This window comes from Chamaea fasciata, unplaced genomic scaffold (assembly GCF_029207755.1).
Source record: "Chamaea fasciata isolate MVZ Bird 193981 ecotype frontalis unplaced genomic scaffold, bChaFas1.0.hap1 SCAF_15, whole genome shotgun sequence".
Classification (NCBI taxonomy): Eukaryota; Metazoa; Chordata; class Aves; order Passeriformes; family Sylviidae; genus Chamaea; species Chamaea fasciata.
This window is the reverse complement of record NW_027094100.1, coordinates 15,065,079-15,090,507: the sequence shown is the minus strand read 5'-3', so window position 1 is coordinate 15,090,507 and position 25,429 is coordinate 15,065,079. Positions and strand designations below refer to the sequence as shown.

The 25,429-nt window shown below is 47.7% G+C and overlaps 1 protein-coding gene across 2 annotated transcripts; it reads right to left on the bottom strand.

Annotated features, from left to right (window-relative positions):
- UBE2D2 (ubiquitin conjugating enzyme E2 D2) lies at positions 1–25,141 on the bottom strand. Of its 2 annotated transcripts, none has more exons than XM_066196806.1 (7): positions 24,769–25,141; positions 16,116–16,179; positions 12,500–12,531; positions 12,331–12,408; positions 12,141–12,246; positions 2,460–2,553; positions 1–886 (listed from the first exon to the last, which is right to left on the bottom strand). In XM_066196806.1, exons 1-7 carry the CDS (start codon positions 24,790–24,792, stop codon positions 841–843), a joined length of 444 nt encoding a protein of 147 aa, XP_066052903.1. In that variant the 5' UTR covers positions 24,793–25,141; the 3' UTR covers positions 1–840. The 2 variants fall into 2 exon arrangements, with proteins under 2 accessions (XP_066052903.1, XP_066052904.1); XM_066196807.1 differs by lacking the exon at positions 24,769–25,141 and adding an exon at positions 24,015–24,036.
- Positions 25,142–25,429: the final 288 nt, after the last annotated feature.

Genomic DNA, 25,429 nt, shown 5'->3' with positions numbered 1-25,429 from the left:
TTATATGTAATGACTGTAGTAATCAGTTTATTACACAGATTAATTCATTCTTGAACGTACAAGCTCCAGGGGAGCAGTTGGGTCTTTAAATACACACAAGTTTTCTGTCATATGGATTTTTTTTTTTTACCCTTACATCCAGAAAGACCTAAGCAGTTAAAAAACTTAAGAAAAAATAAGAGCTATTAGCTAGGTATTAACTGAGAAACCACATACAAACCAAAAAAAGTATGAAGGGAGGGAGAGAGTTGAAACAAATCAACATCACTTGATGCACTAATAGCTCCAATCCATTTAAATGGTGACCGGTTAAACTTAGACCTTAAACACAGGATGTGGGTACAGCTTCTCATTGGTCATAACATTTACCTAAGGTGTAGGTCCTTCAGAATAAAATGAATACAGAAACAGCTTCAAGTTCTTCACCTTGCTTTTCATAACTGTTATGAGTTTAAAAGGATTCCACTTAAAATCCTTCATGGATCAGCAACACTGTCCCTAGAAAATCTGAAACGCACCAGAACTCTCCCCATTCCCATTTGATTTCCCAATTTAACTCAGCAAGGAATGCTTTTAGGCTCACAAAGTTATGACTGAAGAACCAGCTTTTCACACACACACTTCTCTGCTAGGAGTCAATGTTGGTACGGGGAAATACAGTATTTCTAGTTTGTTGTTCCAAGTATGTACAACACGCAGCACTGCTGTATCAGGTAAACATGTGCACAGGGGAAGATGAGGCGTGGGCTCATAGAAAGCAGTCAAATGGAAATCAAAAGGACTTTCTCTTTCAGAGTTCCCCTATCTTTATTTGTAGAGGTTATCCAATAATTTCTTTAATTACATCGCGTACTTCTGAGTCCATTCCCGAGCTATTCTGTTGTACCTGTATGTATAAAAAGAGGATTTACTTAACGTGGTATCTGCATAGTATTTCAGCTCCAGCACTCTAGTCTACATATGGCATGAAATCACAGTACTATTATCAATTTGTAAAATTTAAGAGCAAAATTAGGCATTAAACAAACAGGGGAAACAAGAAAGCCCACAGTGCTTCATGGAAAAGAAATACCTGGTCCTATTTACAACAGGAATACGAGATCTTTGTGATTGGAGGCACAAAATGGAGCTCGAACAGGGCTGAGGGGAAAGGATTTTCAGGAAGTCTTTATCTGTGCCTCCCCCAGCCCCATCTGCTGTGTCCCCGGGGAAACTCTTACTGTAGGGTTTCACTTGGTCATTCTGGAAAACAGATTAACATGTTCCCCCATCTCCTGCTTCCATGCAAAGTTAAGCCCAGTACCTGCCATGAACTCATCTGCTAAACCCCAACAGCCTTATTTCTTCCTACCACATTTGGCTGTTTTGATGACTGTCAGGACACACTGATCCATCCATCAGAATATCTTTATTCTGAATTTATTCAGAATTTTATTCTGAATGAAATTTTAATATTTTTATCACAATATAATTCAATTCCCCAGAAATTTGTAGCATTTGCACTCAAACACCCTTTTACAGCCAGGGGAAGCTCAGGATACTCGTGTAAAACAAAGCAGTTGTGTGATTAGCTTCTCTCTGACAACAGAAGGCAAGCTGTTCATGTTCTAGAGAATTTGTAGAGTAAGACACAGCCTGCAGTTTCCTATAGTTATGTGCACCAAGTTGGTTTGGTGTTGGAATTTAGTCTGTAGACAATGTTCTTTAGCTGAAACAATCTGAATATCCATTCATAACTCTCTCCTTCATATCAGTGCTCAGAAACTACCCAAGGAGCAAGTCCTTCTGTTTAAACCCAAAATTTATTTCCCTATTTTTGGAAAAAACAGGAAGGAGTTCTGCACACTTGAAAGTGCAGATAATCACTGTTGATGTGTCTCCAAATATGTGCTGCTGGTCTTGCAGCTCTCAAAACCAGGATGCATAAACTTCTCTAACACTGCTCCTAAGGTATGCAGTAGAGGAAGCAAATTTGTGGACTATTTTCCCTTCCCTGATCAGATCTGGAAGGGAACAGTGAGGTAGGAAGTGTTTACAACAACACTAAACTGTTAAAGTGCTTGTTAGCACTGAAATTTCTCGATACTTGCTTGAGAGTCTTCCTGCCCCACTTCTACACTACTGGTTCTTCCCTTGTGTTGTCAACTGAAGGTAAAACAGGGAGTTTTTGTTATTTCTTTGTATGACTCCAGACCCAGAGCTGCCACGGAATATTCTCCCGTTGGAGTAACTTGCTCTCCCTCTGGTGGTTATATGGGATTAAAGCAGCTCACATGGCGGCACTATGAAGATCCCACGGAAAAAACACCCAAAAAAATCTCTAAGAAGACCACAGAGCTTTGATTTGGCTTTTTTCACTCTCTCTCTTTTCCAAGAAGCAGTTCCTCTCAGCTCCCCTTTACTGTGTAAGTGTGGATTCTGCCCTGTCCAGTTCCATGGGGTTTGGCTTCCATACTCACTTTTCTCTATCTGTTTTGTAGATCCGTGCAATCTCAGGCACTAAAGGATCATCTGGATTGGGATCACACAACAGAGAACAGATGGACAAAAGTACTAAGGAGAGAAAAGAGACACTGAATTAGTTCCAGGACAGCTGAGGACACCTGCAGCAGTCAGCCCATGCACTTCCTTCCCCTCCAGCCAGTAGCATCAGCAGCATTTATTAAAGTTTGCCAAGGAGCACCAACCTCATGTAATTCAGCTGAGTGACTTTGAACAAACTCCTTTTACCAGTGAACTACACAACTTTTCATAACCACAATATCACAGTGAGTATCCTCCTGGACAGGTCTATCCAGCAGCAGCCTTAAATCACCAGGCAGAAGTGTTCTGCCTGAGCCTGAGAGTCCTCTGAGAAAATATTCTTGCTTTTGCACCCAAAATTCAACTGTTCCCTAAAGCAGCCACCTCACTGTTGGATGACTTGGAGAAGCATTAATCAAAAGTGGAAACAGCAGACAAGTCCAGCTGAAATGAAGGAAGCAAGGGCTGCTCACAGCTACTTAAGAATCACAGAATGGTTTGGGTTGGGAGGGATCTTAAAGCTCATCTTGTTCAAACCCCTGCCATGAGCAGGGGCACCTTCTACCAGCACAGGTTGCTCCAAGCCCCATCTAACCTGGCCCTGAGGATCTGTTTAAAAATAAGATGGTCTTGCAGTGAATTGAGAGGCTTAATTATTTTCCAAGTCTAAGGGAAGTTGAGAAGGATTTAGTGTAGAACAGCATTCACAGTGACCCAAGAGTGGCCAGCTCCTTGCACTGCTATGGACCACAGACCTCTAGAACTGGAGTGTTTCACTATAAATACAGTGTATGTACCCCAGAAGGCACATCCCGCTGGGCAGAGTGACAACCCTCATCCATACAAGGAGCCAGGACACTGCTGCAAAGCCACAAATAGCACATGGACATTCCTACACTCTGCAGAGGAGAAGGGAAGAGAAGGCAGGAAGATAGAAGCGAAGCGTATTGGGACAACACTACACCAGGCATGGCAGGGACATCTTGCCCCACTCCCCAAAATGCCAAACATTCCCTTCTCTCAGCCTGTTTGGATCAAACAGTGCCACTCCATATGTCCCTTCACCAATTGCAGCAAAGCAGTTGTCACAGTGCAGCCTCCAAGCAAGGTGCAGATGACAAGAGTGAGGAGTTTGAAGACACTAAACATGAATCTGCTCCAATTTCCATCACTTGCAGGAGGCAGAGCTATCTATGAAAAATGAAAGGAAACGGCATGCAGCCCATAAAAGCAACAAAGGAGTTAAGATAGGTTAAAACAGAGCCACAAAACAGAGATCACAGAATGTCTTGGGTTGGAAAGCCCTTTAAAGTCCATCTCATTCCACCCCCTGCCATAGGCAGGGACACCTTCCACTGTCCCAGGCTCCTCCAAGCCCTGTCCAACCTGGCCTTGGACACTTGCAGGGATGGGGCAGCCACAGCTTCTCTGGGCACCCTGTGCCAGGGCCTCACCACACTCCAGAGAGAAGATGGAAACAGGTCTGATGTTCAGGTTTTTTCAAGTGGGACAAGAGTGAGGGACAAGCTTCCCTTAGGTCTGAATTGCACAAGTTGCTCAGTGTTGTGAGCAGCAAGAACCCACAAAGCCACTTAGTTCAGTTTTCCCACCTGTTTCTGTAGACACTTCACTAAGGAATTATCAATTCCCAGTTCCAAGTTTCTAAAACAAATTTGGTAATAAACCAGTCTTGGTTTGGGTGAACATATTTCTGGTTCTAGAAAAAGGAGCAAACCTTTTCTCCCTTTTCCCAGTTTTCCACTGAGCACTTGTGAGAGTTAAGAGCTTAACGATTCCCCACCATCAACTGACACAGGGATCATTTACTGAGCTCCCTCTCAGCTCAGAGTGTGAAGGAGGTCTGCAGAAGCCACTGCTGCTCAGCTGCTGTCCCTTAGCAAGGCAGCACATTTAGCACCTGTAGCACAGATCCAGCACCACTTCTTTTCCCTTCTATAAATCAAGTAAAGCCCATGGTAGTTTTCACTGGGAACCTCTCTGCCACCTCCCACTGCTCCCAGTCAGTGTAGTTACAAAACAGCCACTTCTCCAGCAATCTTCCTGTAGCTCATTTCTTTGTGTCCGTCAGACTCCACTGCTCTGGTCACTGAAGTTTCTTCAGCTGTAGGATGAGCAAGGCAGGTCCAATCTGTCCCCTGCCTTCACCAGAAGACACAGGAAATCCAATCAAAAGTTTTCTGGTCAACTGTTATAACTACTCCCTCAAGTTTTATCTTGACACAGTCCTTTAAAAACCCAAGGACTTTTTTGAACACAGTGGCTCAGCCTTCATCAGCAGAACCACACTGAAGGTCTGTCTACTGCCGTCTGCCCACCCTCCCACCCCTTTTCCTAACACTCAGCAGTTCACTTTTCAGTAGCACTCCAAAAACACTGAATAAAAGTGGACATTATCATTTGGCTTCAAGCTGCACTGCCACATTCAGCTGCTTTGATTTATTTTCCTAAGTCTTCATTATTCCAAACTATTCTCATTACACTCACTCTTGCTGGTAACTTCCCATCATTCCCCTTTTATCTGTACAGCCTCAGCAAAAAAAAAAGCATTTTTAACTAAACTGGTTTAATTTTAATATCCTGCTGAACCCAGCTATTTGTCCAAAGCCAATTCTGCAAGTTTCTCTTGAGGCTTTCCACCAGAACACTGCTCATGTTTTAGACCAACATACAGAAAAATCCCATGGAAAAGGCACCACCTCAAAGTTCCCAGTGCAAGGGTACAGGGGAAGCAACCCTTACAAATGTCAGCTGTGTATCAGAGTTCTTTGATGCATCAGAGTAATGATGAGTTAAACCAACACCACGGAATAGGAGACTCACCAGGCCACCTCCCTCTGCAGTCAAGTATTACTGCAATGAATTCCACAGCAAAGCCATGATACTTTCTAGTCAAATGACTACAGCATTACTATCAGACAATAAAAAAAGAATTCCCCCAAAATTCTGGAACCACAGAATCAGGCTGAATAATTACACAAGGCAGGTAAGTGACACTTTACACTTGAACATCCTGCATGGCCAAAGGCAAAGCATTATCAGCTTGGCAGCATCCCTTCAAGTCTCTCACTGGCAGGGATGTACCACAAGTGTGCACTCTTTGAATTCAAGTCTGGATTTTTCTCAGTAATAGCAAAATAAATTTTACTTGCCATTGACTCAAGGGATTCATCCCCTGAAATAACTCTGTACAGAATTATTTCTCATCTTATCACTCTTAGCTGTCAGAGCTGTCCAGCCACTAAGCAACTTAAACCACTGCCAGTTTAAAGCTCCTTTTCACTCCAAAATTGGTTTTGCTTTGTTTTATTTCACCAACCAGGCAGCCTACTGACCTCCAACCCTTCAACTACACTCCCCATCTATCTCTGCAGACAACAGATACAATTTACTCTTCATGTGCCTCCTGCTGCCATGGACTAGCACAGACTGAGTACTCAACAGCAAGGAGCAGGAGAACCAAACTCATCAAGCAGAAGGGCTGCTAACAAAGTGCTTCTAGAAAATGGGCTCAGCTTCCCCACAGAGCAAGGACAGAAATGCATTCTCATCAGGCAGAATGATCACTGAACACTTAAGGACTGCTGGAGTAACATGCAAAATAAGGCCCACCAGTGTTAACACTGCACAACTGAGATCCAAGTTCCCACTGCAAGACTTTCCTTTACAAAGCATGTAACACTGAGATCCACGGGCAATCTTTCTCCAGGCAGCTCCTCTCTGCAGACATCCATGCCACTGACAACTTGTGAACAAGACCAGCTCCAGTTCCCCACTGCACCATCCACCTCAGCAGCTGCTCTGCTCTCACACCACCAAGGTCAGGCCACCACCCTCGATGGGCAACTGCACCTTCCTGGGTGTGCCCCACCCCAGGCTGAGCAGGTGTAGATGCAAATTCCACATGTAAATTCCTGGGTTTCCTCTGCTATGAAGCAGCTCAGCCAGTAGTCAGGACAATCCATGATGTCAGCTCTCCACAGGTCCTTCCAGCACTAGCCAAATAATCAGTGCAGAACACAATTTAAAGCCCATGTGGCTACTGGAATATCCAAATTTATGTGTTAAAGGTGTGTTGAAGCTCCTGGAACTCAGAGGTGAAGAGACTCTTCACAAACCCCACATCATTCACTTTGTCTGCAAAGCCTGACTGGTCTAATACCCACCACTCCAGCCACTCCCTGACACAGGGTACCAACCACTGCAGATCCTGCTGTTTAGGTCTAGCTGGAATTCCAAACAAACTTGCTCCAGTAAAGCATTCATCCATGGGGCACTTCAGAGTAAGGAAAAGCAGCTGAGGAGCCATGGAAACTCCAGCTGAATTCACAGAAGAGAGATAAATGGCACTTATTTTTCCAAGGTAATGAGCTATCCAGAAGAAACAGCTGGTGTGTTCTGATCCAACTGCTGTTTGGTGCAGTTACTGCTCTCCAAAGAGGAGCCAATTTAGAATCCATCTAGGAGGAAAGGTCCATCTCTAAGCAGGCACAGAGACTGCACCAACAAAATGTGTGTCACAGTACCAAGAAGGCGCTGGGATGGTTGCCCTGCATGCCAGAGTGCCAGGACAGCAGGGTGACACTCAGCTCTCCACCCTGGCTGGAGTCACACCAGAGTGCCAGGACCATCTGATAATGGAAAAGCTCCCACAGTGACACAGAGCAGTTGGATAAACCAGGGAAGCATCAATCCCTGGCCATCATGAGTTCACAGCAATGGCAGCAGCCCACCCCACCTGCTCTGTCCTGGGTGAATGACAAACACTGTGCCAGGGCTTTCCACAGAAAGCCATTTGTCACCTCCTGGGGAGCAGGCCCTGGGCTCTGGCAGACAGTGCTGTGCTTCTGGTCCAGCCCAGTTTCTGAGTGTGAAAGTAACCATTTGTCAGCTCAGGTTCAACTGAGCCTGGTATGCTGGGAGACACTTCTGCCAGCAGAAATGGGAGCTTTGGACATGAAACGCTGCTGAGGAATTCTTAATTCTGTTTTGAAGGGTTTATCCAGCTGTCCTGCTTCTCTCACCGGCGAGGGCTTCTTTGTTCATCATCAGCCTGGCAGCCTCCACATCAAGGTTCACTGCTACTTCCGTCTCTAGTCCTCAAAACCAGGAGAAAACCTGACTCCTGTAAGGAACATTCTCCTACACAATCACTGTTTTTGAGTTTCAGGTCCCAAGCCCTTGAAACTTTGACAGTTGTCAAAGCTTTATCAGTACCGACAGATGTTAAGCTTGCAGCACTAAACACTGGAAACACCACTGACCAACAGGTACAAATGCCTGGCTCCTGACAGTGAACAGGCAAGATGAATCCAAATAAATGAAAGGAACTTCAGCCCCTGCTCGAATTAAATCTTATTTCTTAACCACAACCCCATTTCCAACTCCTCCAGCCGTCTTCCCCAGCCTTACAGGAAGTGTACCTTTAAATCTGAGCAGTTTAAACTTCTGGCTTCAAAGCAACTTGCATTCCTGCTAAGTCAGTTCAACAATTTCTGGTGACAAAAGAAGAAAAGTTAAGTGTTGCCCAGTGCATCACAGACTGGTTGAGGCTGGAAGGGATCTCTGGAGATCATCTTGTCTCAAGCAGAGCCTCCTAAGACAGGTTGTCCATGACAATGCCTAGGGGCTTTGGAGCATCTCTAAGGTGCAATGAACCACACCCTTCCAAAGCAACCTGTGCTGGTGCTCAGCACCCCCACAGTAAGACTACAATATCAATTGTTTCCCGCTGTTCAGAGACCCTCCTGGGCTTCAGTTTGTGCCCACCGCCTCTTGTCCTGTCACTGGGCACCACTGAGCAGAGTGTGGCTGCCATCTCCACAGACAGTGATAAGAGCCCCCTGAACCTCCTCTTCTGCAGGCTCAACAGTCCCAGCTCCCAGGCTGTCCTCATAAGAGGAGATGCTCCAGTCCCTCCATGGCATTCCTGGCCCTTCCCTGGGCTCTCTCCAGTACATCCACACTGGACACATGCTCCAGACACAGCTTCATCAGCACCCAAACAGAGGGAAAGGATCACAGCCCTGCTGACACCACTCCTCCCAGCACAGCCTTCTCTGGAGCAAGGGCAACCCCAGGGGAGCTGCACAAGTGGCTCAATTACAAAGCTGAAACATAAAAATGGGCATTTCCCTCAGAACCCCAACTCAGCAGAGCTGGAGAGACTGACCCATGCTCTGTGACAAAGCCATCCCCAGTTATGTGGGTAAACGTTACAATGGGCAAACTAAGAGCCAAGTAATCAGAAACCAACTTCTCGATTCTGAAAACAGCACTGTGAATGTCCAGCTCAATCTCTTGGTACTATTACTTCCAGCAAGTCTTAGTGAAGTGATTCATGAAGAGCAACATCACAGAAAATCCTCACTGCACCAGGCCTGGAAGTCTGGACAGTTGAAATCTTGGACAGATGAGGCTGAGCTTACTCACTGCCCCTCCCAGGCAGGGCCCTCCAGCACATTCACACAGGCTCCATGATTTATTTGTTACAAAACATGGGGAGAAGTGGAACAAGACAGTAGATTAGTCCCACCTTTAAGTCAGAAGTGCTCAATTCAGGATTAACTCTTGCACAGCCACTTGCCAAATTCAAAAGAGTGTTTTCCTCCCCAAAATGGCTGAGAATAGCTGTAATAATGTTAAAACACTTCATTCTCCTGTTTCAGGCAACAGGGATTCTTATTTATGCAGACTTGGAGATAATGTTTTCCATTTAAGCCTACACATTCTGCTTAAGCCTTGGAGTTCAAATTACCCACCACAGTGTGGTTAAGACTGTATTTTGAGATTATTTATACTCCAGTATGTATTCTTGAAGGAACACTGAGTTCAAAATTACTAATATAAGCAAGTCTGCTGTTGTACTGAGACAGCCACTGCTGTTCTCCCAAGATTTAACTGTTTTAACAATTGTAGGAGGGACAAAACAAAACCCCAAAATGCCAATCACCTCTCTCATGGCCACAATCACTTTATTAAATTGCTTACAGAGGACTGGCTCCAGAGTGTGAGGAGCCAAGACCCCTACCTTCAGCACGGAAGTGGAATGATTAAGTAGCACTGATACGATTTTTCAGTCTCTCCATCAAAATGTGGCACTTTTAACCCAAAGGAAGTCACTGCAGACCCCTTCTCCTCTCTCCTTGCAGGTTAAGGTGAAAAACATCTTCATGTACCACACATCAACTGCGAGCATAACAATGAGCTGCTGACAGTGCTGCCTCCCATCTGCCTCAGGAGGAAGCTGTGCATCATAAGCTCTTTTCTACAAGGACTGTTTCTACTCTTCCCAGATTTCTCAATCAGTAGGAAGTACATTTTTTCATAGCTGTGCTCTAAACTTATCTGCTTACAGATTTTAAATTCAAACAGCTTGCTCCCTGTAGCATCCAATTTAAAGGGTGGCACAATTTAGGAAATACTCTAAGAAATCTACACTACAAATAATAAATTTCTGCTTTGGAAGAGGTATGAGCTTATTGCTGAATGTTTTATTATTCACCCTAAATTACCTAATCCAACCATTTTTCCTGCTAACAACACATTCATTCCTTGATAAGGCTGATCAGTTACTAGAAAGCTGAAAAAACCCTGAAGTCTTTCTAATCTGACTGAACGTAAGATTTCAACAATTTCAACCCTAAGAGATTCAAGCTGCCTTTGTGGACTTTATTTCCATTTGTTCAAGATGGGAACACTTCCCCTAAGTATCAGCTCTTTGCTTCTGAAGTTGAAGTCTGACCTTTGACAGGGCATCCCTCTGACTCTGAGGAAAGTATTCCTATAGTCGCCTCTAGGAATTTGCTTTTTTGTTTTAATTGCTTCAGTAAATGTAGCACAAGGGAGCTGGGACAAGGTTTTTTTCCCAAGTTAGATCTGTGTGGATGTTGTGCTGAGTGCAGCAGAGTGTGGGCATTCAGCTGAATGTTCAGCAATGAGAAGTGATCAGCACTGCAGAGCTCCCCAAACCCAGAGAGAGAGGGGCACTGGGAGGGGCAGGTGGCACAGAAGAGGCACCCTGATCCCAGGGCTTATTCCGGCTGAGTCACAAGGATATAGTTTGGAGAGGTAAGAAAAAAGAGTCCAAAGCAGAACACAGAGGGAGACAGATATTAAAGCATATTGCAAATGTATTTGGGCATTCTGAGTGATTAAAGCCGACAGCCACTAACAGGCAGTTCACTGTCACCCTGGACCAGCCTCTTAAATTCTTGCCCCATCTTCTCCCAATTGTCCTAATTCCAGTCTATCATCCAGTATATCTTCACTCGTGCTGTCTGTCACCCCACCACCCATATGGTCACTTCAGACTCCCTAAAACATTACAGCATTTTCTCCTGTTAAGCAGCACTCAAATCAATCCAGAACAGACATCAGTGCTTGGGGCTAATTTGGTGCTTCTAAAAGCAGCCAGGACTGACTGAGAGCACTTATAAGGAAACTCCAGCAGCCTGACAATCATTTTTTCCTCATTGACACCATTTTTTCAGTGCTTTCGAGACTTTGAGCCTTGTGCCCAAGCAGATTCACTTCTGACAAGAGACAAGGAGATACTGTTTTGCCTTTCCATCTGCTTCTGCAAATGCCTGTAGCTGGACGGAGAAGGTGGGAACTTCTGTGTGTACAGGGAAAGGCACACAGTGATGATGTCCAAGGGATGTACCAGGATCACCTGGCTGAACCAGAAGGGGCCTGGGAACATCATATGTAGGTGGAGAAGGACAGGCAACAGGAGAGCCTCAGAGCAGGGGCACTGTGAAGGACAATGTAATCAATGTGACAACTGCAGCATTTGATTACAAGGACAGTGTGGAGCTACAGAACAGAAGGGTCAAGACATGATCATGCACAGGATAGACTCCAAATTTTCCTAAATAGCCATGGGTAGACTTACAAACTTGATCCACAGTTTGTAAATCTACAGTTTCAATAGCCAAAAAAAAATCCAGTCTACGTCTTCTTTCAAGATGTTTAAAGCCTCCTATTTATATTAAATATGAATTCCGCTTCACAGGCAAAGGCTACATTCCAGTGCCCCAGAAGCTAGCACAGTTCACAGGGTCTAAGATGCTATTAGTTCATTATTTTAGATTGTTCAAGCTAGGCAAATTTTAAACCATGTTTCAGTAGGCCACACCATTGGAAGTTCTGCTAAAAGATTACCAACTTGGAGTTCTGATGCTCCCTTGAAAGGGAAATGCTTTTTAATATGACAAAGAATTAGCAACTTCACTGTTTTTTAAAACTCACAGCTGTTCCCTTATGTATTTCACTGTGGGCATATCTTGAACATTAAAGTCTTCCATTGTCACACACTAGGCTTTATTTTATATATATTAATATCTAGTTTTAGTTAAAGTGTTCTGAGGTGAGGTGGCAGGAGTATGCACTCAGTGCATTAAGACTTATCTGATTCACTGGCAAAGCTGAGGAATCTCCCTGTAGCCACAGGGAATCAGCTGCAAGCTCCATGGAGAGTCACAGGACAGAAGCAGTGACCACAGAAATGGTGGATTCCAGCAGGAATGCAGCAGGTTTTACATCCCAAATCAGTACTTCATTTTAGCAGAGTAAAATGAAATAAGCATTGGAGGTACCTTTTGAAATAGTTAGTGCTGGGGACCACTGTGATCGTAGAATATCAAGACAAATGCTGCCATTACTGTTAATATTTGGATGATAGATTCTTGTTGTAAATGCAACCTGCAGAAGAAGGAAAATTTCAGTGTAGGCTCACAAATACACATCACACCACATGGTAACAGATTTATGGCAGAAGCCACTCACCTTAGGTGGTTTGAAGGGATAATCTGTTGGGAAGTGAATTGTCAAGAAAAATACTCCACCTTGATAGGGACTGTCGTTCTGTTAATGAAAAAGAATCATTGCAGCTTGAGGAGTTACTACAAGACCACCAGTCATAAAAAGCCATGAACACCAATTCTCTCATACTTACTGGTCCCATTATTGTAGCTTGCCAGTGGAACACTGAAAAAGAGAGAGATTTACTTCAGTTTGGAGAAGCTCAAGTAATGATCTACTTTCTTCCAGACAAAGCAGCACAGAAAAGAAAAGTCTATTTTAAAAACAAAGCCCTCTGAAAGGCCGCAGGGAAGCAAGCCAAGGAATTAAAGAGAGACAGAGCAAAGTACTCGATACTCTGCAGCCTCACTCCAGGGCTGCTGTACCACACATGTGCCCTGCAAAAAATCCCATTACAATCAAAATCCAGGGTTCTGTGCAACTTTTCAGACTCAAAATTGTCAGTTTAAACTTAGTAATTTCTAATGAATCAGCTGAATCAGCAGCCATGACTGCCCTCTTCCAGCCAGCTACAGCAAAGGTCCAGCAGGAACTCACTCACACCTGCTCCACTACTCAGACCTGTGACACACGGAGGGGACGCCCAAGCTCTGTGTAAACCACACAGAGTTGACCTAAACCAGTGGTGTCCTCACAATATTTAAGCTTGATCTCTCCACAGAGGCCTCGAGATTTCATTAAAGCAGCAGAAAGAACTGTCCTAAGAGAATGCAGGAACAACAGTCTGCCCCATACTTGGAGCAGGATGTGCCAGGACACACTTCAGGTTAAATGGACAGAAGTTCACCCTCACTTGTATGCATCTGCCCAAGAGAAGTTTCACCTGGTAACAAAGGGATTTGTGAAAAATGTTGCTGTGCTGGAAAGGAAAACTGTCAAAGCTGATAGTCTGTAGGAGGCACACTGGGGAGTTCTCAGTGCTCCTGCAACTCCACAGGCTCCAATGCCTGTGCAAAGAGCAGCAGCCTAGCAAATTGTTTGTGAATTAAGACTGTGGAAGCTTCCCTCAGCATGGATGTCACCTACACAGCACCTTCAGGGCTGGGCAATTGTAGATGACTCGAGTTGTTTCAAGGGAAGTCTTCAAGGCAGGAGATGAAGCCACCTGGAAGTGTCTGTGCCTCACTGGCACCTGGTGTCCACAGCTGTCAGAACTACCTGTGCCAAAAGCAGGAGTGGTACTACCTGTTCTCATCCAGCACGAGCAGTTTTTAATTACACATGGCACAGGCATTACAACTCACAATGATCTCATACAAGGAAGGAGGAAGAAAAAGCAGAGTGGGAGCAGCCCTGGAAGGCCAGTAGAGAAGAGTGTTGGGTTGGAATAAGTTTGTTTTAACCTACTCCTACATTTCTACAGGAATGTGTAACTTCAGCACTGCTGAGTAGCTCAGAAATGATTCAGAAAGATCTTAGCAGCTCATTTTTTCCTTTCAGAAAGGATACTTGAGCTTAGAGCTCTCAGCTCTAACAGAAATAGAGGCTTTCACTACTTAAATATTCTCTCAGAAGCCGGGCTTTGAGAAACTCTACATCCAATGCTGAGCTAGGAAACCAAGACAGCAGCTCAGACATAGTATTCACCCATCTTCAGGGGGTTCAGACAGTTTCCCATGAGCTCCCTGTCACCTGAAGCAGGACAGGGAAAAACCTGGAGGAGAGGCAAAGGGACAGCAGAAATCCCACAGGAGATTGTAGCCAATTACAACAAAACCAGTAAAAATCTCACAGATCGTGATGAGATTCACTGTGATTGCTCTGCAGAGGCACCACTGAAAAAAGAACCTCAAATAACCAACAATTACCTTAAACCCAACAAAACTCCATAAATAAAAACATATCCACAGGCAACCTTAACTTTTTGAAAGCTAGAAGGGAGTTTTGTGTTTCCTCCCACTCAACCCCCACCCCAGACTTGGATGCTTGTTTAACCTAAGCTTTAAATCCTGGTAACATCCAGGACATGTCTGGTGAATGTAGAGATGGATTTGTCATGCAGAGCTTATTCCAACTGATTCTTTCCTTCGCAATCAGCCATCCAGAGCTATTTACAATGGCAGGGGGCTGCTGGCTTTCAGTAGGTAAGCATAGGTACATATTTGGAAAAGGCAAAGCCACTGAAGCACACCAATGTCATCCAGTCCCCAGCACATCTTCAAAACACAGGCATGAGGTGGGTGGAAGAAAGCTAGAACTACATTGCCGAGAAAATCCCATTCCTACAGTTCACAAGGCAGAAAGAGCCCTTTACCTTCTGAGGTTCATGAACTACAGGGATGAGAAGCTTACAGCTGGGGACAGCTTGTATCAGCTGGAATAGCCACAGGACAGCACTCTGCAAGCACAGCATGTCCTGAACTCTGGGAAATGTCGCTCTGACAAGGCAGCTGTGGCAAACCTGGAGCACAGGGACCTGGGAGAAGGCACCTTTCTGTTGTTGCCACTGCTATCCACTTACACACATCCAAATTGTGGCTCTCAAGAACAAAAGTCTTTCATTAGAGGTCTTTCAGAAAGGTGGCACCAGGGGAACTGAATAGTACTTAAAAGCTTTCTGTACTCAGTAGTAACTTTCCATTCTCAGCCTTCACCAACTTCTGTTACCACCTCCCCTGCCAGACAATCGTCATCACCTTTGATAAGGCTTTGGAAAACACAAGGTAGTTTATCATGGCACAAATCACACTTGCTAATTTAAGGGAATAAAAGCCTCTGACTGGCTCTCCATCTTAGTCATTTCTTGTCTATGAAACTACAAACCTCTTGGAAATACTATTTGGAAAGCAAAAATAGGTTGTGAAATAACTACCACTAAACACCCTCAAAACCAAGCTGGGCTTCCACTCATTTGAAAGAGCTGCTGAAAAAAAACATTTCCACTAATTTCAGTATTTTCACCCTCAGGTTTCAAGTGGTTTTTTGGTTTTTTTTTTTTTTTTTTTAATGTAGCCCTGTATTTCTACAGGAATGTGCAACTTTCTACACACTTCAGCACTGCTGAATAACTCAGAAATGATTCAGAAAGATCTTGGCAGCCTTTTTTTGTTTTAGAAAGGATACCTGAGCTGAGAGCTCTCAGCACAGAAAAGGAGGGTTTCCCTGCTTCACTCTCCCCTCTCTCAGGAGCTGACAGCACTTGTCAGACCACACTGCACGGCAAATTCAGTGCATGCTGTTTAGGGGGCATTGCAGTCACAGCTTCCAAGGATTCTCAAGGAGCCTTTTCTGCATGTCAGAACTGCTACAGGAAAGAGTGTGAGCACAGCAACAACTCCCAGTCACAGCCCAGGGGAACAGACTTGCACAGGAAGGCCAAGAAGGTTGTGTGAGGCTGTCCCTCACACAGCACCTGGCAGGGCATGCTGGTTTGAGCACAGTTTTCAGACACCAGGTATAGTTTAGGGATCTGAGTTCAGAAGGCTGTGGGCAGCTGCTGGCTGGTTTGACCACAGAACTGCTGAGGTTTTCTAACACCATCCCCCATGAGAATTCCAGAACAGTTCATTTAAAAGGTGTAATTCAAGATGTGCATCGAGTTGCCCCATCAACAGAGTGGGAATAACACCACTAACACACAAGGAAGGTGTAAGAGATACAGAAGAGCAGCAAATGTAAGATCAGGAGGGGGAGTATTATCTAGCACTCTAAAAGAAATTGAAGGATTCTCCTTGCTGAGAAGCTGGACATGCCATTTCAGAAGGAAAAACGTGGGAGAGGGCAGGTGCTTGCTGAGAGCAGATACTTACTGTCATCCCCGACAGGCCCTGCTGAACACTGAGCTGGAGGATCACGTGCCAGGTCGTTCAACTCCTAAAAAACAGGATGAGTTTGTTTCACTTCATTTCCAAAACAACCATGTCATTGCTCAAAGGCTGCTAGGGGCACTCTGGCAGCACCACAGAACTAATAACCAGGACTCTGGAAAGTCAAATTGCACCTTAAACCCAGGAGACACATCTGGCACAGGCCTCAGTGACCTGTCCAGGCTCCAGAGCCCTGAGTCACAGCAATCCTCATGTCACAGGGGTTGTCAGGTCTGCCTGCACTGCTCCCAAGCCCTACCAAGGTATTGTACCTTCTACCAGCCCTGGGTCACAGAGAGATAAGACGGCCTCAATCCAACAACTCTCAGTATCAGCCTTATTTTACTCCCTCAACTGTAACAGTTCCAGTGCTGCTCCAGCTGCAGTGATCCAGTTTCTCACCCCCACAGGCAGCCTGCAGCACACACAGCTCCCAGAAGCTGAGGCTGGTTCACCTCCACACGTACACATCAGTGACTGGAATAAAACACAAGGCTTTCCATACCTACAGACCTCAGTGAAACCCCCCCACCTTCCAGTGGCTGTGTCAGTCAAGTCTTCCTCTGAAGAAATCCTATTCTGAGTCTGAACAGGCTGAGTGACTCACAGTACACCTGAACTATACTATTTTGCTTCAACTTGAAGCAAAATTTCAGCACAGTTCAGCGAGTTACTGTCACCAGTAATTCACATCAGCCATTTGCTCCGAAGTGAATCTTTGGTGGGAAGTGCAAGTAGAGCAAAACTTTCAAGTCAAACTTTATCTGCTCCACTTCTGGCTCAGTCACTGACCTGCTTTGCATGATGAGCCCGAACATATTACCATTTTCCTGTGTGAACACAGTCTAGAAAGCTGAACACACACCAGATAAGGATTACAACTATTATCTAGTGCTCAGGAAACACTCTCATGCTGTCCCTGCTCCACTGTGTGTTCAGCTTTTCACCTCCCAGAACAGTCCAAACTGGAATCTCCACACCAGGCTTTTGGCAGACAAAACACTGAAGTACAATGATTAAGACAAGCTGATGGCAGGAATGGAAGAAATTTGCCATTTAATGGCCTTTTGTTATTTACAGGCAGTGATTAAGCTCTTGAACAGATGATCTCTGGGAGTTCCAGCTTCTACTTCCCAGGAACTGGGAGGCCCCCACTAACCCAGCCCACAAGTCACAAATGCTGCCTCACATCAAACACGTGAATCTCTGGATTTCCCCCTCTGGATGCAGTGCCCCAGAAAACCTGACAGGCCCTGACACACACACAAGTTTGGGTTTTGCCCTCAGCAGCTTCCAGAGAGCCCTGCTGGAAGCCTCCTTGACTTGACAGGAGACTAGGGAACCTTTTCTAGTGCTCCTGCTGGGCTTTTTCCACTTGGTGTCGAGCATGGATATGAACAGGAACAGACAGTGAGCATGCAGCACCTGCTGAAGAGCCCTCTCCCTCCTGGAGGTGGGGAGAGCATCTCCAACTGTCCTCCGAAGGCACAAAGCCCTTTGTTCAACACCCTGAACCACCAGGGCAGCCCAGCAACGTGCAGAAAGCTACACACACCTTCCTCAGGGTCAGAAAGGATGAAGTGAGTCTACACACAACAGGCATGGAAACTTTAGAACAGCAATGTATTTACTCTTTCTAAAGGTGTATGGAGTACAATCCACTTCCAAACAGTATTGGACTCTGATGTTCTGGAAGAAACTATTTAGTGCTATTGTATTCAAAACCCCAAACACACAACTAAAAAAATACTCCTGACCACTTCTCATCCCATTTTATACATCAGTACTGTACATCCACAACACTCAGAAGGTACAGCTGTAGGAATCCATGTTTCCCATGCATGACCACAGCCTACCATGGATGATATTTATGAACACACAACATGCACCTTCCTCGCTATAAACGGGAAATAGGTACAAACACGAGCTTGGGCACACATTCTACCCACCAGCAGAATACACAGCTCCAGAGCTGCCCTGACACTCCCCCTACATCCTGCTGCCCAAATGCACCAACCGCTTCACCAAACTGCATGTAACAGAGGCACCACATGGTAAGTCCTCAACAGACAGAGGCAGCAGTGAAGTTCAGGTAGTAGCAGCTTCTCATCAAAATACTATTTCGTTCTTTACATCTTCATTTCCACGGAGATTTCTGAATTTTCTGAAGCCCTGAGTATTATCTCAGTATAAAGTGATGACTTACAACAACCACTTGTACCACTTGTCTCAGTGACAAGGTGGCATTTCAGGTTCTGCTCCATAAATTCAGAGAGTGAAACATCACAGATTAAAAGGTCCATGTAAAAACCAGTGTGTAAGTTCCTTGTGCTTAAACAAGTATTGCACCAACTCTCAACTCAAGCCCCTGCAGCACAAAATTCCCCAAATTTTGTAGAACAGCCTGGAGAACAAGTTCAGCTCCTACCCTCCACCCTGCAAGACTCCTCTGGAGTGCAGGCAGAACTGCTTCTGCCTACAGGAGGCAAACACAGCCCTGGATTTCCTGGCAGGGCACAGATAAGCCCTTTAACACGCCATGCCATCCCTTCCAGCTGCTCTAAGACTCCCACTACACCTGCAGGGCCAAGTTTAGGAACAGGAAAGGAGCACACAGGGCTGCATCCACCCAGGTATGCAGAGAGGAGCACCCGCAGCTCTGCACAGAGCCAGGCACACGTCCCAGAGGTTGCTCTGCCTTTTGCAGCTCCTGTGCAGTTCCTGAGGTATCACAAGCCTGACACCAGACCCAGTGAGGTTTTGGATTCCAGCTGCTGCTGAGGGACTCTGAGAACCATCTGGTTTCTGTAGCTCAGAACAAATGACTCTGGAGTTCCCATAAAACTGGAACTCATAACACATGGAGGACTCCGTTACAGTTTGGTATCATCCACAAACCTGAATGTGCTGGATCCCAAGTTGCAAGGCCCACTGGTTTTCCCTGTGGAGGATCCAGGAAGTCTTGCTGGTCCATGATCAAGACTGACCTTGACCACACTGACATTAAGCCAAAACCTGAAGAAAGCCATAGCAGTTTCCACTCCAGACAGTTTTTGATCCTTAAGCACACGCAGGTTTTGCTTCAGGAATTCACAAGCAGCCTTTAGATGAAGCTCCAGTTTAAGTTACTCAGCTCCAGGGCTGCCTCACCCTGAGCTGGCTTGCCAGCTGAAGGCATCTTACAGGATTTGAAGTTCCTGCCACGTCCCCAAAGCAGAATACCCCTGGGGCTGGGCCCTCTGCTGTGGATCCTACCATTAACCTGACCCATCTCACAATTCTTAATGAGTCCCTTACCAAAAATGAGGAAGTGGAAGCACGCCACAAAGCAAGGTTCTAGGTGTCCTGCCTAAAGGCCAAGCAGAACAAAACTGCTACCATTAAATCCACAAAGGAGATATCCTAAAAGCTACAAAAATCTCACAAGAAATTGACATTTAGGCTGCAAACCCCAATTTAATTGTGCTCTTAAATTCTCAACAAACCAAACCCCACTCAGAGGTTCCAGGAAAGCATTTAAATGAAGATGGAATGTGCTTATAGCACAGATTCCCCACCTGTGCTTCCCAAGTCACGAAAGGCATCAGCTGCCAGCAAGGCCTGGAGGCTGACAGGTGAACCAGTGCCACCAGCCCCACACCACCCTCATCCTGTTCTACTTCCCAGGAGCTGGGACATTGCCTTTAGAACATACCTCAATGCAGGCACCCATAAACTGCACAAGGAGCTCAAAAAAAAAAACTAACAAACACAAATGGTTTAAGTCTATTAAGTTTAACCCTGCACATGTTACAAGTTATAATTATCAGCTCCAAAGACATTTGTTAGCGAAGTTCCAATTCACTCCTCCAGACAACAAATCCCTCCCCAGTCTAACACACTCCTGCTAAAACCTGCTCTGGCCAAAAGATAAGACTAGTTTTAAGGATTAACTTAATGCTAATACAGCCTTCAGTAAGAATAACCAACATATCTGGCAACATCAAGAAGTCAATCAGGCAAGTAAAAAGCCAGCACGTTTTAACAGTCAGCTCCAGCAATTTTACTAAGCCTTGGTACACAGCAGAGCTCCTCAAATCCACTCCAACACACTCTGTGTATTCCTCTGGATTATCCCAAGTCCTCTTAGCCTGAACTCCATGGGTTTTCCACTCTGCTCCAGTCTGAGCTGCTTTCACACCGTACTTTACTAAGAGACCACATGAGCTTGATTATAAATCTAATTTCTGCCCCAGGTTGCTGCTGTAAGTGAAATAATTTCATCTGCCTTTAGCAAATTTACTTGCCTAAAGCCCCTGAAGCCTTCAGCAACAGGCAGTGTAGGGAGATGTTACAAAATCCTCACTTATGTAACCAAAAAGGAACTCGTAGCCACTTTAGCCATGAATTGTTCCCAGCTCCCAACAGAGTTAAGCCAAGCAATGGGGAATGAGGGCCAAAGTCGAACTGATCACACCCTGCCTCACCTCAGGACCACACCACAGAGGAGCTGCAAGCTCCCTGAACAGGGCCAACAGGGCAGGAGGGTGGGAAGAGCCTGGGAACGTTCCCTGGGCCAGCAGCATCTCCCTGCCAGCTGCCAGGGCCTGTATCCAGGGCATTTCCCTCAGCTCTGCTCTCCATCTGCCAGCAGCACTGGGCAGGAGGCAGTGTCACATGTGCACCAAGGTGAGACCAGCAATTCCCTACAGTGTCCATAGGTGCTGTCCCACCCACAGGACTGCCTTCCAGATTACCTGCCACTCTAATGCTGTCACCACAATTAACAGAAGCATTTTAATCCTTTCCTTTCGACAAAACCTGCTTTTGCAATGCTTGAAGTCACTCAGCTCCCCCAGCTCTGACTCCTCGCAAATCTGCAAGAGTCAGGAGGCAAGTGAGCAGCATGAGAAGTCACACAGCAACAACCAAAGCACACGTTATAAACAAGCTCTGATGTAACTGTCACCTCTCCTTTTTATGGTTTTTTTTTTTCCAAAGCCCGCACAGGAAGCAGACCAAAGCACTGTATAACTTCCTGCTGGTGCAGAATGTGAGTGAGAACACGTGTGGAGCTGCGAGGAGCTGCAGCAGCACTCTGTGTACAGGGGCTCTGGGCACACACGGGCGGTGCTGGGAGCTCTGTGCACAGCCAGGGCCCGGCGGGAGGACCCGGTGCTCCCACTGGTGCTGCACAGAAATGACACCAGCCCTGCTCAGCACAGGTAGCACAACGACAACTGTGATCACCAACGCTGCTCTGCACCCTTGTCCTCCACACATCCACCCACAGGCACTGCTCCTTTGGGCACAAGTGATGCCTGAGCAGCTCTGGACTGCAGGACCACAGCAGTGCCACCACCCTGTCCACAGCTCCACAGGAATAGCACTGTGGGATTCAGTTCAGCTCCCCGGGTTTAGGCCTATGCATTAGAAGCAGTAGTAATCCCCAATTCCTCAGCCACAGAAAGTGTTTTACTTGAGCAGGGCTCAAGCACAGCTGCTGCTTTCCCTTCCCCCTCAGCCACCAATCACACAGGGGAGCCCGTGAAAGACAATGAGCTAACCTTTCCCTTGCCTTCCCATTCAGAGAACTCCTAACGGTGCCCCAGTTATCCAGTTATAGGTATTGCAGTCCCTAAAGATAAGCCACGCAGATGGGGATGTGGCTGAATCCAAAGGATTTTGGCTTAAACCTTAAAATGGAAGGCCCTCCTGTACATCCCTCCCATCCTGCCCTTGGATTGCTTCAGGCTGCTTTTCTTTTCTTATAAAACACATCTAGAATAAAACAGATCATTTTTTACATATATATAAGAACACCAATTCAATTACTGTACCTCAGTGTTACCCCCAAGGACTCTGGCTGGCAGTATTGCTCACACCCCAAGCACTTCTCACAAGAAAAGACTGCAAGTTTCAGACCCATGATCCAATAAAAGCACCTAAACAAGGATTTGGAGCCGCACTGCCCGAAATACCGTGGTGAGTAACACAGGCAGCAATCTGAGAGCAGGTCTGGCCCAGCCTAAGCTCTTCTGGAGCATCTGCTTAGAGAACAGCAGCTGCTGTGTGCACACATGTTACCCCAGCCCGAGCCCTGCACAATCCCACAGTGACACACTGGGAGGGACTCTCCAGGTTCCTGTCTGCCTCACAACAACTCGGCTCCTGCTTGTTCTGCCTCTCTCCCCGCCCAGCCCAGTTCAACATCCCAGAGGCCATTTCAGGTAACACTGTATCAAACCTTCACCCCTGGGATTTTCTCCTTTCCACGTTCTCAGCCCTGTGTTACCCGAGGACACAAAAATTCTGACAAAAACCTCAGAGAAAGCCTTTGTGATTCAGTGAAAGCCCCAACTGCCAAGAGCAAGAGCCAGTGGCCAGACTGAGCCCTGCACACTGATATACCATGACTGATAACACCCTCAAAAAAAAGCCAAAGCAGCAGTTTCCTCTCCCATCATGTCTCTGTGCTCCAGTCCACTGGGATTATTCCTACTCAATCCACATTCTGCAGCAGCAAAGGTCAGAAACTGGCTGTCCCCTCGTTATCCTGACAGGGAGGGCCACGACACACTGCCAGAGAGCAGAACAGCCCTGAGATGATGATAGGAGCTCTCCACGGGGTTTAAAATAGCCAGAGTGTAAACAGCCAGAGTGATTACTGAGGCAGTTACACTGAGACACCCACAGCAACTCACTCACAGTGCTCCTTCCAGCCTCTAGCTTCACACCCATCCAACTTCCAAAGCATCTGGGCTGCTACAACAGGCAGATTTATTTCCCTCCTCATACGCTGCTTGGTGGAAATGCTGCCTCCAGCTCCACAGCCACCACACTCACTCCACTGAAACTCCCCTTGCAGAGCTCACACGAAACTGCTTTGGTGATTTCCCAAGGCTTTGAAGCCTCTCACACCCCTACAACAGTCCCCATTATCTCTCGGGATTCTTTATTCTTGAAAAGCAGCATCAAGAGTCAGTCCACAAGCACCCAACATTAACAAAGACTCCACACATCCAGCTTTTCTCCTGCCACGACCCAGCCTGGAAACACGAGTGCCCTCAGAGTGTTGACTCTCGACACTCAGCATGAACTGAACTACAGCCCAGCAGCTTTCCTGAGTTACCTGACACAAGATTCACCCTCCCCACCACAGCCCTGCACTTCCTGTGTGTGCCCAGCCCCCCAGAGTCACATTTATCCTCTTCAGCACCCACTGCTGTGTTTCCCAGGCCTAGGGACCCACTGCCGAGGAGTAAGAGCTCTTCCAAAGCATCTGTGAGCCCACAAACACTGTGGAAGAGTCCTCACAATGCCCTGAGGACCACTAAAGTCAGAGACAGAACACTGCAGAGAAGTGTTCTTCTGAAGAGACTCAGCTGGAACACAACTTCCTTATGTAACTCGCTATCAGATCCACAGCTGGAAAATCCAACAGTCTAAAATCATACTCCAAATACCTCCCTTCCCAGGGCTACCCATTCCACAAGCATAAGTAAGGCTTCAAGTTCTCTTCCATTTTCTTCTCCACCTGAGCTTTAACCTGATCAGTAGGACACATGAAGCTTCACAAAGCCTCCAAGGTAACCTACAACCAAAGCAGAGATGTTAACACAGACCCAACACTACACACGAAACCGAACAGGGCTACAGAATGAGCTATGAGGTAGCGGGTTTACAGCTGGTTCTAGATAAAAAATAATTTACATAGTGATCAAGAGGAGAAACACTTGGGAGGGCTGTTTCCTACACCTAAACCTTGTACAGATTCCCAACTGACAGCTACACATTTTATGGGGAAAAGGAAACAAATTCCCTGCCTGAGTCACCAAGGTAAAACAAGTGGACTGCAATTACCGTCGAGGGTTTCTCCCCGGTAAAAGACACTAATGATCAAGCAAACACTGTCCGAAGACGGCAGGGGACTGGGCAGCAGTGTTTTTCCAAAAGGCCAGGACATGGAGCACGGCGCAGCTCCCGCTCCAGGAGGAGGCAAGCTCGTAGCTTTCCCTACAAGCCTGCGGGATGACTCAGGTTGTACAACAGCGCTGGCTCCATTAAAAGAGCAAACCACACTACTGTGTGACAGGTTTACTGCGCTCAGCGCTCTGCTGCCCGACACCGCGATCCCCGTCGCTGCCGGAGGAGGTAGAGGAGCCCCTGGACACGGGGCTCCGAGACGAGCCACGCCGGAACTTCCAGCGCGGGCCACGCCGCGCTCCCCGGGGCGCCTTCCCCCGGCCGGGCCGAGCCCCGCGGGGCCGCAGCAGCTGCCGGGGCCGCCGCCACCCCCGGCCCGGCCCCGCCGCCGGCGCCCCCTCGCGGCCCGGGCCCGGCCCCGGGGGCCACGTTGCTCCGGAGGGGCCCGGCCGCGGAGCAGCCCCGCGGGCAGGCCCGGCCCGGCCCCCCTCGAACAAAGCGGCCGCGGCCCCCGGGAGCGGCCCCTGCGCTGCCGCCCGGCCCGAGCCCCGCGGGGGGAACCCGGGCGGGCCCGGCCCGGCCTGCCCGCCCCCCCCCCCCCCACTGCAGGCCCGGGGCCGGGCCGGGTTATATAAGGCGAGGGGGCCGGGGGCAGCGGGGCCGTGCGGGGCCGGGCCGGTTCGGCCCTTACCTTGTGGATTCTCTTCAGCGCCATTGTGTGCGCGAGGCGGCGGCAGGAGGGGCGCGGGCGGAGGGAGGGGGCGGCCCGCGGGACTATTTGCGAGGGGAGGGGGGGAGGAGGAGGAGCGCGGAGGTGGCGGCTGCGCGGGGAGGGGACGGGGAGGGACGAAGCGAGCGGAGGGGCGGGAGGGGACCGGGGCCCCCCGGGGCGGCGGGGCCGGGGCCTGGCCGGTGTCGGGCGGTGGCGGCCGCGGGCTCAGCGTTGCCGCAGCTCCTCCGTTCCCTCCGCCGCCGCCGCTTTATGCGCTGCCTCCGCGCCGCCCGCAGCGGATCACTCCGCCGCGCCGCCGCCGCCGCTGCCTCCGGGCTCCGCTCCGGTTCCCGGGGCGGAGGCACCGCCGTGGCGGGGAGGGGAGAGGGAAGGGAGAGGCCGGGACGGGAGCGGCGGGAGGAGGAGGAGGAGCGGGAGGAGGGGGGGGGGAGGGGGGAGGCGGAGAGCCGCGGGGACTATTTGTTGTGCGGGTCCGCCGTGCAGAACTCTCCAGAAGGGGGAGGGGGAGCGCGCGGAAGGATACGGTGGCGGCATGACAGCGCGAGCGCGCGCGCGCCAGGCGGCCGCCGCGGCGCGTGACGCCACAGCGCGTTCTCTCGCGAGAAGACGGGACGGGAAG